This window comes from Priapulus caudatus, unplaced genomic scaffold (genome assembly GCF_000485595.1).
Source record: "Priapulus caudatus unplaced genomic scaffold, Priapulus_caudatus-5.0.1 Scaffold387, whole genome shotgun sequence".
Classification (NCBI taxonomy): domain Eukaryota; kingdom Metazoa; phylum Priapulida; class Priapulimorpha; order Priapulimorphida; family Priapulidae; genus Priapulus; species Priapulus caudatus.
The window spans coordinates 129,456-142,212 of record NW_014577448.1 but is presented as its reverse complement, the minus strand read 5'-3'; the positions used below and the strand labels follow the sequence as shown (position 1 = coordinate 142,212).

The window sequence follows — 12,757 nt, the reverse complement described above, 5'->3', positions numbered from 1 at the left end:
AGAGGAAGAGAGAGGGAGAGGGAGAGGGAGAGGGAGAGGGAGAGGAAGAGAGAGGGAGAGGGAGAGAGAAGGAGAGGGAAAGAGAGGGATAGAGGATCAATAGGCAGATAACGCAGGCAACCTGCCTTACTCGCAGCATCGGCACACTACGCGCGCGCACGCACGCACACACACACACACACACACACATACGAAGGAAGCCAGGCAAGAAGGTGATATCACACGTCTCGTTACATGGCTTCCAATAAATGTACGGCTTGTCCTCTGCTGACAACACAGGATGTCGTAATAGGCGACATACGTATTTCAATGTATCTAGAAGACGAAATGCATTCTTTCTTCGAGCATATTAAAGCTATCGAGCGTTAACGGTGACAGAAAATAATGATGATGATGATGATGTTGTGGTTGTGGTTGTTGTTATTGTTGTGTTGTACTGTTGCTGTTGTTGTTGTTGTTGGTGTTGTTGTTGTTGTTGTTGTTGTTGTTGTTGTTGTTGGTAGAACTATTGCTGTTGTTGTTATTACTGTTGCCGGCGTCTCCGTCGTCGTCATCGTCGTCGTCGTCGTCTTTATTGTTGGTCTCGCTAGCGTGTATCAGTAGGCAGTAGTTACTAGTTACTACCTAGTAGTAGTAGGTTACTACTTAGTTAGGTAGGCAGATGGGTAAGTAGGTCAGGAAAGGTAAGGAGATCAACCGTATCCACGCTAATGCTTCCAACGTTTATTTAACGCCAACACGTTTTCCAGGCATACATGTACAACAGTGCAAGCATTCTTCGCATTCAACATTTCGCAACTCGTTCCACAAATTTTAGCGCTTGTTTTCAAGTTCAGTTGTTTTCGTCACTGCCAAGATCCAAATACTACAAATACGTGCCTGCCGTTCGCGCCACTGTCGGTGTTTAGCACGCAGCTGCCGTAAGCGTGTGTTCGCCTATAGCTAGCTAGCATATAGGGCCTAGCAACAGGCACAGACCACTGGCTGCAGGATCGTGCGCGTTCGTTCACACTATATTTAAACATAAACACCACGTTAGTGTTTACGAAACTACTAATATATAACTTATATAACTACTCAAACCAACTATAACCTATTAAAATTAACTAAAATTATAAATTAACTATATATTATATAAACGCCGCAAGACGTTGGTGTTCGTAATTGGATGTAATGTGTGAGAAGGGCGCACATGATATACCGCAGCCAGTGGCACAGTGGGAGGACGCACTGCATGCCGCGTTAAGTATGGTTTCCAATTATTGCGCGCTTTTCGTAAAATTTTGAGTCGGCCGATTTTTTGTGTGCGTGTAATCCGAGTCCGTCCCAAGCGGCTTTCTCCCGTCGACGGAGACACGCACAAAATAAACGCGCTTCGCAAACTACAATCTTTGCGACGACGACAGAGAGCAATAGATATAATATTACGCGAATGACTCGCAGACGCGGCCAGCCGGCCTGTTACTCTACCCTTAAGTATCGTCTCGTCTTCACGCCAACGTTACGAGCGAGTGCATTGGATGATGCCACCACCCCCACGACGAGGCGGCATATTCCGCAGCGGCTCTCTCTTTCTCTCTGTCTTTCTCCTGTCCTCTCCTCTTTCCTCTCGCCTCTCTCTTTCTCTCTGTCTTTCTCCTGTCCTCTCCTCTTTCCTCTCGCCTCTCTCTCTCTCTCTCTCTCTCTCCTCTTCCTCTCTTCGCCTTCTTTTCCTCTCTCCTCTTCGCCTCTCTTCTCCCCCTTTCTCCCTTCTCTCCTCACTTCCCTCTCCCTCTCTTCACTCTTTCTCTCTCTCCCTCGTTCTCTCTCTCCTCCCCTCTCTCCTCTCGCCTCCCCTCTCTCTTTCGCTTCTCCCCCCCCCATCTCCTCTCTTTCTTCCCTTCCCTCTCTCTCTCTTCTCATCTTCTCTCTTCTCTCACTCTCTCTCTTCTCTCTCTCTCTCTCTCATCTCTCTCTCTCTCTCTCTCTCTCTCTCTCTCTCTCTCTTTTCTCTCTCTTCTTCTCTCTCACTCTCTCTTCTCTCTCTCTCTCTCTCTCGCTCTCTCTCTCTCTCTCTCTCTCTCTCTCTTACCCCGCTGTGCGCCGCAGTGGAGGCGCGGTCCGTGGGGGTAACACGATGCACGCTACGATATATTGTTCTTATCACGTGTACACCGGCTGCTAGTGAAAGCGACACGGCCTATGCCGACGAGAAAAATCTCTTCGATAAAAAACGTCGCGCAGAAGCGACGACGCAGATAGACGAAAGAAAGACGAGAGATGAGAGAAGAATAGCGAGCGCACCGGGAAACAGCAAGAATGACGAGAATAGGCGAGATTCGGCGAGGAGGCGGCACTTGTCGCCAACGTTACGAGAGCACTCTGCTGCCGTCGCCGACGCTCGAGTTCGCACGAGAAAAATGCCAGGCTCCAGCTTCGCAATCGCAAATGAACTTGAAAGCGCTAGCGCAGATGCTTTCAATTTACGCGGGCTTCACTCAGCGCGCGAGAGAGAAGCAGAGAGAGAGAGAGAGGGGGGGAGGGGGCTCTCCTCTCTGGGCTCTCGCTGTAAATCTCGAATACTTGACATCAAACACGTTCCTAGATAGCGGGCGCATTAAGCGCAAAGCGCCGCGGGCGCGGGCGCGAAATAACACCGCGGCCACTCGACGACCGTTTACACTCCGAATTTATGTTTACGGGAGGAAAAATCAACAACGATTCTCTGCGCAAAACCGGTCGACTGTGCGCTCTCGGTCGCCGCCGCGGCATACGCAGCGCCGCCTCGAAATAATTTCCTCCGTCCGACCGCAGCGGAGGACGCGGGCGTCTCGGAAATATCCGGCCAGCCTCTCCTCTCTATATACAGATGGCGAGCGCTGAAAACATGGGAGCCGCAAAGCTAAAGCATGCGATGACGTACAAACACATGTATGTACATGTGCCTCCGACTGTACGTATATATATGTTCTACTACTCACTATCTCGCTGCTCTCACTCTCACTTACTCAACCTCTACTTCCGCCTCTACCCAACCCCCACGTCTCCGTCTCTCTCGCGCTCTCTCGCTCTCTCTCTCTCTCTCTCTCTCTCTCTCTCTCTTCTTTCTTCTCTCCTCTCTTTATCTCTCTCTCCTCTCTCTCCTCCTCTCTCTCTCTCTTCCTCTCTCTCTCTCTCTCTGGCTCTGTCTCTCTCCGTCTCTCTCTCGCGCTCTCTCTCTCTCGGGCGCTCTGTCTCTCTCTCTCTCTCTCTCTCGCTTTCTGTCTATATTCATTCATACATCATCCACCCACCCACACACAAAGCTTACAAGCCCACCCAACCGCCCAACCCGCCCGTCCCTCCACCTCTCCGTCTGTCCGTCTACCTAACCCTCTGTCCATTCATCCTCCCGTCTGCCCCTCATTCTCTCCGTCCTTCTGTCAAAACATCTAGCTGTCTATCCATATGATCTCTAACCCTCTCTTTCTCTTACCCAGTCCACTATAAAGGTATGTGTATCATTCCTTTCCTCTGTAATATCTATCCCAGTATGCTCGCAGAACGCCAGTGCCACGCGACTAAATCACATAGCACGCACTTACTATAACCAGCCATTGCGGTCAGGAGAATGTATTCCCTGCGGGCTCCTGTTTCTCTCGACTTCACATATTACTTCCGAGTGCCCGGTCTAATGCTACAACCGAAAGCTTGCAGCGAGATGCAGCTGGGTTTTGGATGCGACAGCCCTGGAGCGAATCGCAGAATTTATGCTTCCCACTGCCCACCGTCCGCGCGCCCCATCCTCCGCTGTGAAAGCAGAGCACACAGACTCACAGTGCCAGTCATCGGCCAAAACAACCTGTTCTGCTAGCATCTATGACAAATACAACATACGCATATATACGTTCTCCTATGACACTATTTGTCATAGGAAGATTCTTCCTATGACACATATTGTGTAGATGCGTATGTCGTATTTGTCATAGATGCTAGCAGAACATGTTGCGATACCATATATCAAGAGCTGGAACTACATTATTATATGGTATTATTAGCTCAGGTATTATTAGCTCTTGAATATATAAAAAATATGTAAATGTATTGCGCAACGCGTGTCATATAGGACAGCGTATATGCGTATGTCGTATTTTTCATCGATGCTAGCAGAACATGTTGACCAAAATCATGGGGGAATCTGCCTATATTGATAACGTCACAGTGGCTTCCTTCTATGCTATACGAGATAAGAGGGAACAGGTGGCTCCACGAATCGGTCAGGCGACGAAGAATCGTGTTGTTAGTCTCGCAGCTTGGTAGGGCTACGGAAGAGCGTTGGAGTAGTCGCATATATGCTTCAGAAAAGCGCGCGTGCGTGCGTGAGTGCGCGTGCACGCATAAACACGTGAAATGCGTTTTCGAGTGCATGAATGAGTGCGTGTGCGTGCAAGCGTATATAGATTGTGTGTGCATGCGCGGCTTTGCAGCATGTGTGTGTGCGCGAGAGTGCGCGTGCACACGCACGAGCATAAGTATAGGTGTGTTCATAAAGTGTGCGCGAGCGAGGCTGCATAATCGTGCCGCGTACGGACGTATATGCGTTCAGTCAAGAGAGTGCTCAGGTCACAGGCACTTGAAGTTGAAGCGTTTCAATAAAATATTATTGAAACGCTAATAAAATATTATTGAATTAAACGCTTCAAGTGCCTGTGGCTCAGGTGCGCCAACGCATGTACACGCATTAGCAGAGAGATGAGTGCGCGCGTGCGTGCATATCTACACTCCCGCGTGCGTGCGTGCGTGCGTGTGCGTGCGTGACCCACCCACCATATACGTCCCGTAACTAGAGACCACTTCTTGTGTCCACAGACTACGCACCGGCAGATTATTAAAGCCGCACTATGCGCATCCAAACGCTAATTTCTCCAGTACTAGACTAGCAAATACTTCGTGGCATGCATGATCACACTACCTTATGACAAAATAAACTCTAGTTCCTCCCATTTCACTGCGCGTTTGCTTAAAACCCACAAGAAAGAGGTGAGAAAACTGGCATTCTGGCGCCAACGCCGACTTGTTTGCCAAACAATTTAGCCTCGACGTGGTTAGGTGACGTCACATGTTTTTATCTTTGCTACACCCGTACAGCTGTACCGCAGCACCGCTGCACGGTTGCTTGGGATAGCAGCGCGAAACTGTCAACAACATCGGAGAATTTGAACAACATTGGAGGTATTTTCAAATACCTTTTATAAGACAACGCGCAGTGAAATGGGAGGATCTAGAGTTTATTTTGTCATAAGGTAGTGTGATTATGCATGAAACGAAGTATTTGCTAGCCTAGTACTGGAGAAATTAGCGTTGGGATGCGCATTGTACGGCTTTAATGGAAGCAATGGCGTGCGCCCGCCAACCTCTCTGCGAACTCGCGAGCAAATTGCTCGATATACCTTCCCGCGCGTGCAGCACACTGCGGTCAACCGCCATAGATGCCCGTCCGCATCAACAAATATCATATCGCGACCCCGGTATGTAAACACGGCCTACACGTACTGAATAGACAGAGACCTTTTATCATGCACATTCGTCAGGCCTAGGCATATATCCACAAGCAGACGGGCAGGCAAACGCTTGTTACTGCGGTACTTTCCCATCGATATCTCCATTCTCGATACACGCGCGAGCGGTATAGCAAGTAAGTAGCAACTAGTAAGCAAATACGCGAGTGCACTGCCACTGTGCGCGCTCTCTCTCTCTCTCTCTCTCTCTCTCTCTCTCTCTCTCTCGCACTTTCTCTCTCTCGCACTCTCTCTCTCTCTCTCTCTCTCTCCCTCTCTCTCTCTCTCTCTCGCCACTTTCTCTCTCTCGCACTCTCTCTCTTCTCTCTCCCTCTCTCTTCTCTCTCTCTCTCTCTCTCTCTCTCTCTCTCTCTCTCTCTCTACCCATCTCTCATATAACTTTCTCTTCTCATCGCACTATCTTCTCTCTCTCTCTCTCTCTCTCCCTCTCTCTCTCTCTCTCTCTCTCTCTCTCTCTCTCTCTTCTCGCTCTCTCTCTCTCTCTTCTGCCTCTCCCTTCTCTCTTCTGCTTCCCTCTCCTTCTGTCTCCCCTCTCCTCTCTCTCTCTCTCTCCTCCTCTCTCTCTCTCTCTCTCTCTCTCTCTCTCTCTCTCTCTCTCTCTCCCTCTCTCTCTACTCGGCACCGACCGACCATGCTCCTCTCTGCTGCTCCACTATAGTTTACTGTATTCCCTAATTGCCAGAAATAGCAGCCGTGCTAATCATCCTCCTCCTCCTCCTCTTGCCCTCCTGCCTCTCCACCCCTCGCTGCTTATCACCTGAAAGATTTTTTTTTCGCATATCGACACCCGACTCTTCAATCTATCTCAGACGCGGAATGAGTTTCGACGTTCAGTAAGCCAGGGGTGCAATCCTTATTAATACTGTTCGTCACCATGGTAATCGCCACTGTGGCAGTAAAATCGCAACAACCCCTGCAACCTAAATACGATTAAGGAATCGTCCTTGATAATCATGCGTCCCTAATAATTACATCCCTAAAATTAGAAAAACAACATCGATAACTTAAACCTTTCCTTCTTTCCTCTGCACATATAGAATAACATGATTTTTTTTTTAAACAAGAACCAAGTTACAGGTGTGCGAAAATAGAATGAGCTATAAATCTGGGGGGGTCTAGGGCTGACCATAGATAGTTACGGAGTTCATCACGTGTGTTTGAGTGTCTGTTAATTGGGTTGCAGCGGAGTAAATACTAATACAACTAGACAGAGGGCACTCACGGAGAGTGCATACCTCCGCCAGAATGTAACATGTATGTGTTACGAGCTGGCTCGCCGCTCGCTGCTGGCTGCTGCTGACTGACTGGCCTGCTGTTGACTCGACGCGCTAATATCGATCGCGCGAACACACTAACACACGAACGGACTAACACACGAACACACTACACGAGAGCGATCACATAACCTCCTCCACTCCGTGGGCGGAGGTAACTAACTTAAGGGTAACCCAGGGTCTTAAAATTCTACATAATCACAGCCCCATGCCTACGACATACGTTAACTTTTGAACGTCAACAGGTACAAAGCCAAGGCCGGTTAGAGAACGCCCTTCAAACTAAGGTTGGGAAACGCTGTTTTTTATCTATTAGTCAAATAAGACCTGGATCCCTGCCACTACACGGAGGTGTAACAGAGCTTTATCAGCATCATCATCATCATCCGTCATCCGTGAACGGAATGGAAGAGGGAGCATTAACAACGTGCTGGGTACAGGCTTTCCTGTCTTTCATGAGTTGGTGGATCTCTGTTGGTTCGAGGCCAATATCACTCCTGACGGTGTCAAGGTATTGAAGTGGTCTTCTGCCTCTGTTTACTTTCCCACCAGGAGGTGTCCAAAAGATCAAATGGGAGATAGGTTGACTGGTTGTGCGAATGCAGTGTCCAGGAAAACGTAACCGCTGCGTTGTCTGATTATTGACGTTATGGGGGGATATGTCTCCGTATATACCACGCTGTTGGGAATATTTATCATAGTCGAAGATAAAGTTTGAAAAAAAATTAATGGGAAAGATTAAAACGACAGAGGAAAATGCATTTTACTATCGCTAGTGTATATATGCAGTTCCTTATCGTATGATGAAAGCTGCACTATAAAGATTTACCCAGTATTGTCTAAATATTTTGTAATTATAGTGTAAGGTTGATAAAGAAAGTCGCATCCAAAGGTTGTAAAGGAATTTGTGTGATATTGTTAGGATTGCTACAAATGGACAAGGACCACAATGTAAATATAGATACATGTGCTGGTGATTTTTCTGTGTGTATACAACCTTGAAAGTTACGAAGCCACATATTTACATATCGTTTGTAGTGTATGCATTGATAATTATCTGAATAAACAAAGCTGTGGCGGAATAGGTCTCATGCCTATGCAGCGAGGAGGTCTGACACTCTGTGATTTAGCCTAAAATATCTGTGCCACTGGAGTGAAGCACCTCCCTCCCATTAGCTGGCAGCCTGGCACAATTGATAAAGTAACGTTAACGAACATACCATGTAGACGCAATGCTAAAACAAAACATTCCACAAACAGCTTGGCAGGCAAACATGAAAGGGCGGGAAGCTCGCATTTCTCCCACCGAAACCATTAGACACTGAAACCTAAAACAGGACGTTGCTCTGGAAACGGGATTTTGCTTCTACGCGAGAATGAAGACGAGCATTGCCAGCTTCAGTAACTGCACACCCGACAGAATAAAAATGTACTGCGCGTGTCGACGAAATTCTCACGAGAATTACGTTTAATAATTAACCGAAGAATCTCGATGCCAATTATCATTAAGATACATGCGTAACTAGCTAGACAGATTGAAGCATGTAGCAGGGGTAGAAATTAACTTTTGAACAAGGGAGTCCAACGGACTCCCTACCCTCAAAAAGAGGGAGTCCGCAGTCTAAGGTTTAAAACTAAAGATATTAACAATAACGCATGTGCTTATTTTTAAGATTCAAACGTCTGCCAAATTTTCGTTAGGACATTAGCAGAATAAATACAGTAATTCAGCGAGGCCGTGCTCCGGAACGAACTAGTTAGTATGGCAGAATTTTCAGGGAGTCACACGGACTCCTGCATATGTCAAATCAGGGAGTCCGACAGTAAATCAGGGAGTATTTGACTCCGGACTCCCGTTAATTTCGCATCCTGATGTAGCCACACAGCGTAAATAAAACGGAAAACGTGTCACACGGTCCCTAAACACGTCCAATATTAGTTACATCTCGTTTTAATACCGCCATAGAATTTAGATGTTGTCACTACAATTTACCAGTTGTAATTTAATATACAAAATTCACTTTTGAATTATCATTTAACGGAACTATTTCTAGTTATTTCTTCCAGCTGATGCCAAAATGAAATGCAACATGAGAAAACGGCTAATGGCCATGCATTTTACTAATCTGATTACGTGTACAAAGATGTGCATAATCTGCATATCCTATGTTTGCACCAAATCATCTACTATTGATAACTATTTATGTGACAAACTTTCTCTGTGCCAAATACTACTGTCGTTTATATTATTAAAGTAACTTTACAATAGGTACATTTATACTTATTTTATAGAAAAAAAAACATACTAGCAATGTGGCTCTTTCCCAGTAGATAAGGTACACAGACATTTTCCCGTTAATAAGTGATGCATTGAAATAATGCATAGCGAAATAAAAGCAAGTGGAAATAAAATACAATCGACAAATAATGAGAACGTAGGCTATTACCTATAAGTTGCATCATGCCAAGGTAAATACATGTGGCCTGATTATTTCTGTACAGTAGATATCGCTCGGTTTACAGTTACATTTCAATAACATCACCACTACGTGAGGCCTCTTCCTATATATATATTTAGCATACAGGCCTTCCCCGTACCTACTGTTTTTTTTCTGTGACCACATGTGCTCACCGTGTCATTGGTAATAGATCTAATCCTCAATTTATTACATGCTCGTCCACATGCACTGCATCAAAGCCACGCAGTCTCCCATAAATCACATCACTTCAGGATTAATTCACAATATGTCATTGCACGCTAGGAAGAGCTACGTGGTGGTTACCACCACCGGAACGGGCTACCACTGCTGAGACTATAACACGGACGTGTGAAGTTTGTGGGTCAGTATACAAACGGCAGCACGACTTACCTGCTGACTGACTTGCGCAAAGATGGGTCCGTGCATCAGCAGCAACTTGACAATGTCAAGATTTCCGCTCCAGGCTGCCAGGTGCAGAGGTGCTGACCCCTTGTGGTCACTGGTATTCACTGAAGCCTCGTGTTGCAATAGTACTGCGACAACGTTTCTGCAAAGGTCACGTTGTCTGTTTACTCTACTGGCGCTGAGAGGGTCTATGCCCCCCAGGGTACTGCCGGAACGAACCCTGGTACTATCTAATATGCCGGACCGTACCTCGCCTACTCCACTAACGAGTCTAGGGAGTCGCCTACGCCTAGTCCCTAACCCTAACCGGTAACCCTAACCCTAACCATATCAGATAGTTACCAGGGTACGTTCCGGTATACCCGACCGTACCCAGGGTACGTTCCGGCAGTACCCTAAGGGACATAGACCCTATGAGCTCTACTGGCCACAGTCACTATAACTGCAACTGAGCAGGATAGCATGATAACTTACACTGATAACATGTGCAATTTTAATTAAAATTTTTAATCGTCTCATATTAACATACACGTTTTTTTAGGTTGCAGGATGCCTTACAAATCACTAAGAAGCATGATATCAAAAAACATGTACTGTAAATTCCTTCTTTTTTTTTTTTCGTAGGCTACCAATTTGCGTGGATTTCGTGGGTCTATCAATCCACGAACTTACGTTCCCAACGAAATATGATGTACAGATGTCAAATGCCGGTTCTACGATTATTTCAATCCACGAATTTAAAAAACCACGAACATGTGTTTTTTATTGAAACCACAAAAATTGGGATCCACGAAAATAAGTGACTTTACAGTATATATATAGCATCTAGACAGGTGCGTGTAAACATGAGACAAAGTCAAAATCACAAAATCACAGTGGTCTGAGTAGAGAAGTACATTTAATTAAAGTGATTACGTCACCGTAAATAGTAAACAAGTGCCGCAGAGCGACAGGGCTCATCTGGTGTCTGGTGTTCTGCTGATAAATTCATTTGTGCATAGCAAGACGTCCTATACATACGTTCATTTCTAACCCCAAAAAACAACACTAGTGTATTCAAACTAGTGTAATAAAATTCCGATAGATGGCGGGCCGCTATCAAAGGCATCGTTACATCGGTCAGCCAAAGCATGGCAGGTGTCAGTGTGACGACAGATTGCAAAAAGCAGGAGCGAATAATTACCATATTATTACTATAGATAACGTGCGTTCTATGGTGTCAGGTAATAAGGTACATTAAACCCCTTGCGAGGCACATCTGGCTCGTTACAAAATAGCTCAATGGTTGATACAACCAGAGCAGCTCGTGCAAAATTACAATTTACAGCAATACGATGGCAAATATCTGTAAACTAATTTCAGTACAAGGTAGGCCAGTGATTAGTGGACCGAATAAGCTCAAGAACGTACACACTTGCGTCTATATTGGTGCCAAAATTTGATGAGAAAATTAAGTCTGGGAAATCCGCAGCCTCACTCCTGGGTAATTATTTGAGTGCTAGTGACTGTATTCCAACTATTCATAATGTACACTACAGAATCTCATATATAAGTCATCTCATTATCTCCTAAGTAAGCGTTGTTCAAGTAAGAGTTATGTGTGGAATTTCACTGTAAAATGGGAGCTTTCCACAACCACAGGTACTCGCCAACGCAGTTGAGAAACAAATCAATGTTTAACCCTCCTCTTGAAGGTCAAAAGGTTATCCGACACTTACTCTTCGCATGTCAGCGGAAAGTACATTTCATGGTCCTTTCAATAAAGCCATAAAAATGGTAGGTCACCGCTGAAACAAAAAAGTTTTTCAATTGCTCCGTCAGACCATGTCCTCAGAAAATGTCTAAAATCTGCCCTGTGCCCCATTGACATTTGACCTGTGACCTCCAATTTCGGCACAGTGATGGCTTTTCCTACCATGATGCTATACACCGACTATCACAAGCCTAGGTCGAGCCGTTTAGATTTGTGCCGCAATTCTGCATTTCCTCCCTATACCTTAAGTTAAGGATGGAATGTTCCCCCTTCTTTTACACCTCTTCACCTTTGACCTTTGACCCCCAGCTTCGACATCCCAACTCGTTTTCGGATTACCCCCCCACGTCCCGACTTTCGAATCCGTACGTCGAGCCATTTAGATTTGTGCCCAACTGTTGACGGACGCACGCACGGACGGACACACACACGGACGGACGCACAGACGGACGCACGCTCATGCGATTCTACAAGCTGCATCTGACTATGTCAGATGAGCTAAAAATAAAAAATTAATTTCCACTTTTTCACAAAATATAAGTAATTCTGTTCACTTTTTATGGTTAAATTGCTGCATTATACTTCTTATTTTACTATATTGTTCGATGTGAACATACACTCGTGACGCCATAGCCCATAGCAAGCTGTGTCCCAATGTCAGGAACACTAATATCAAATCTTCCAGGTTTTTTGGATTTGTAACTAGTTGAGAAACAATCTTATCAGGTAAGAATTTGACGATACATTTAGTTCTTTCAATAGTTAGATAGTTAAACTAATCAAATAGTTAGTTCTTACTTTTAATGCAAAAAAAATGGCAACAAACATTTTACAAATTTTACCATAGAAAATTCGGGACGTAGTCAATTTAACCACTATGAATCATGATGTAAAATGACAAAGACAGGACAATCTGAAATAGGTTATGATAAACCAAGCGACTTACTTGTGTCCATTGAGTGCTGCATGATGGAGGGGGGTGTAGCCACTATTGTCCTGGCAGTTGGCACCTTTCCTCAGCAAACTGAAATTATATATAATATTATATATATATATATACTAATTACTAATTAGAGACATTGCACTTGCTACTGATACACTGTCCAAACACAGACATCTGATATCGCCCACGAGGTCTAAAACCAAGCTCACTGGACACACTGTAGCCAGTGAGAGAAGTCAACAGAAACTGCAAGTGCGACAAGAGCAATCACCACCACCACCAACAACAACAGCCCCACCAGCAACAGCAGCAGCAACAGCAAAAGTATCAGTAATACTAATGCTCATAGGGTCTATGTCCCCCAG

The 12,757-nt window shown here is 45.4% G+C and overlaps 1 protein-coding gene across 1 annotated transcript in view; it reads right to left on the bottom strand.

The window, feature by feature from the left end:
- Positions 1–12,757, bottom strand: part of LOC106809819 (ankyrin repeat and sterile alpha motif domain-containing protein 1B-like) — a 67,142-nt gene that overhangs the window by 46,873 nt on the left and 7,512 nt on the right. Inside the window, exons 2-3 of the mRNA XM_014813029.1 lie at positions 12,396–12,473; positions 9,682–9,838 (exon numbers count right to left, since the gene is read on the bottom strand). Coding sequence (XP_014668515.1) covers positions 9,682–9,838; positions 12,396–12,473 — 235 coding nt within the window. The remainder of the gene's footprint in view (positions 1–9,681; positions 9,839–12,395; positions 12,474–12,757) is intronic.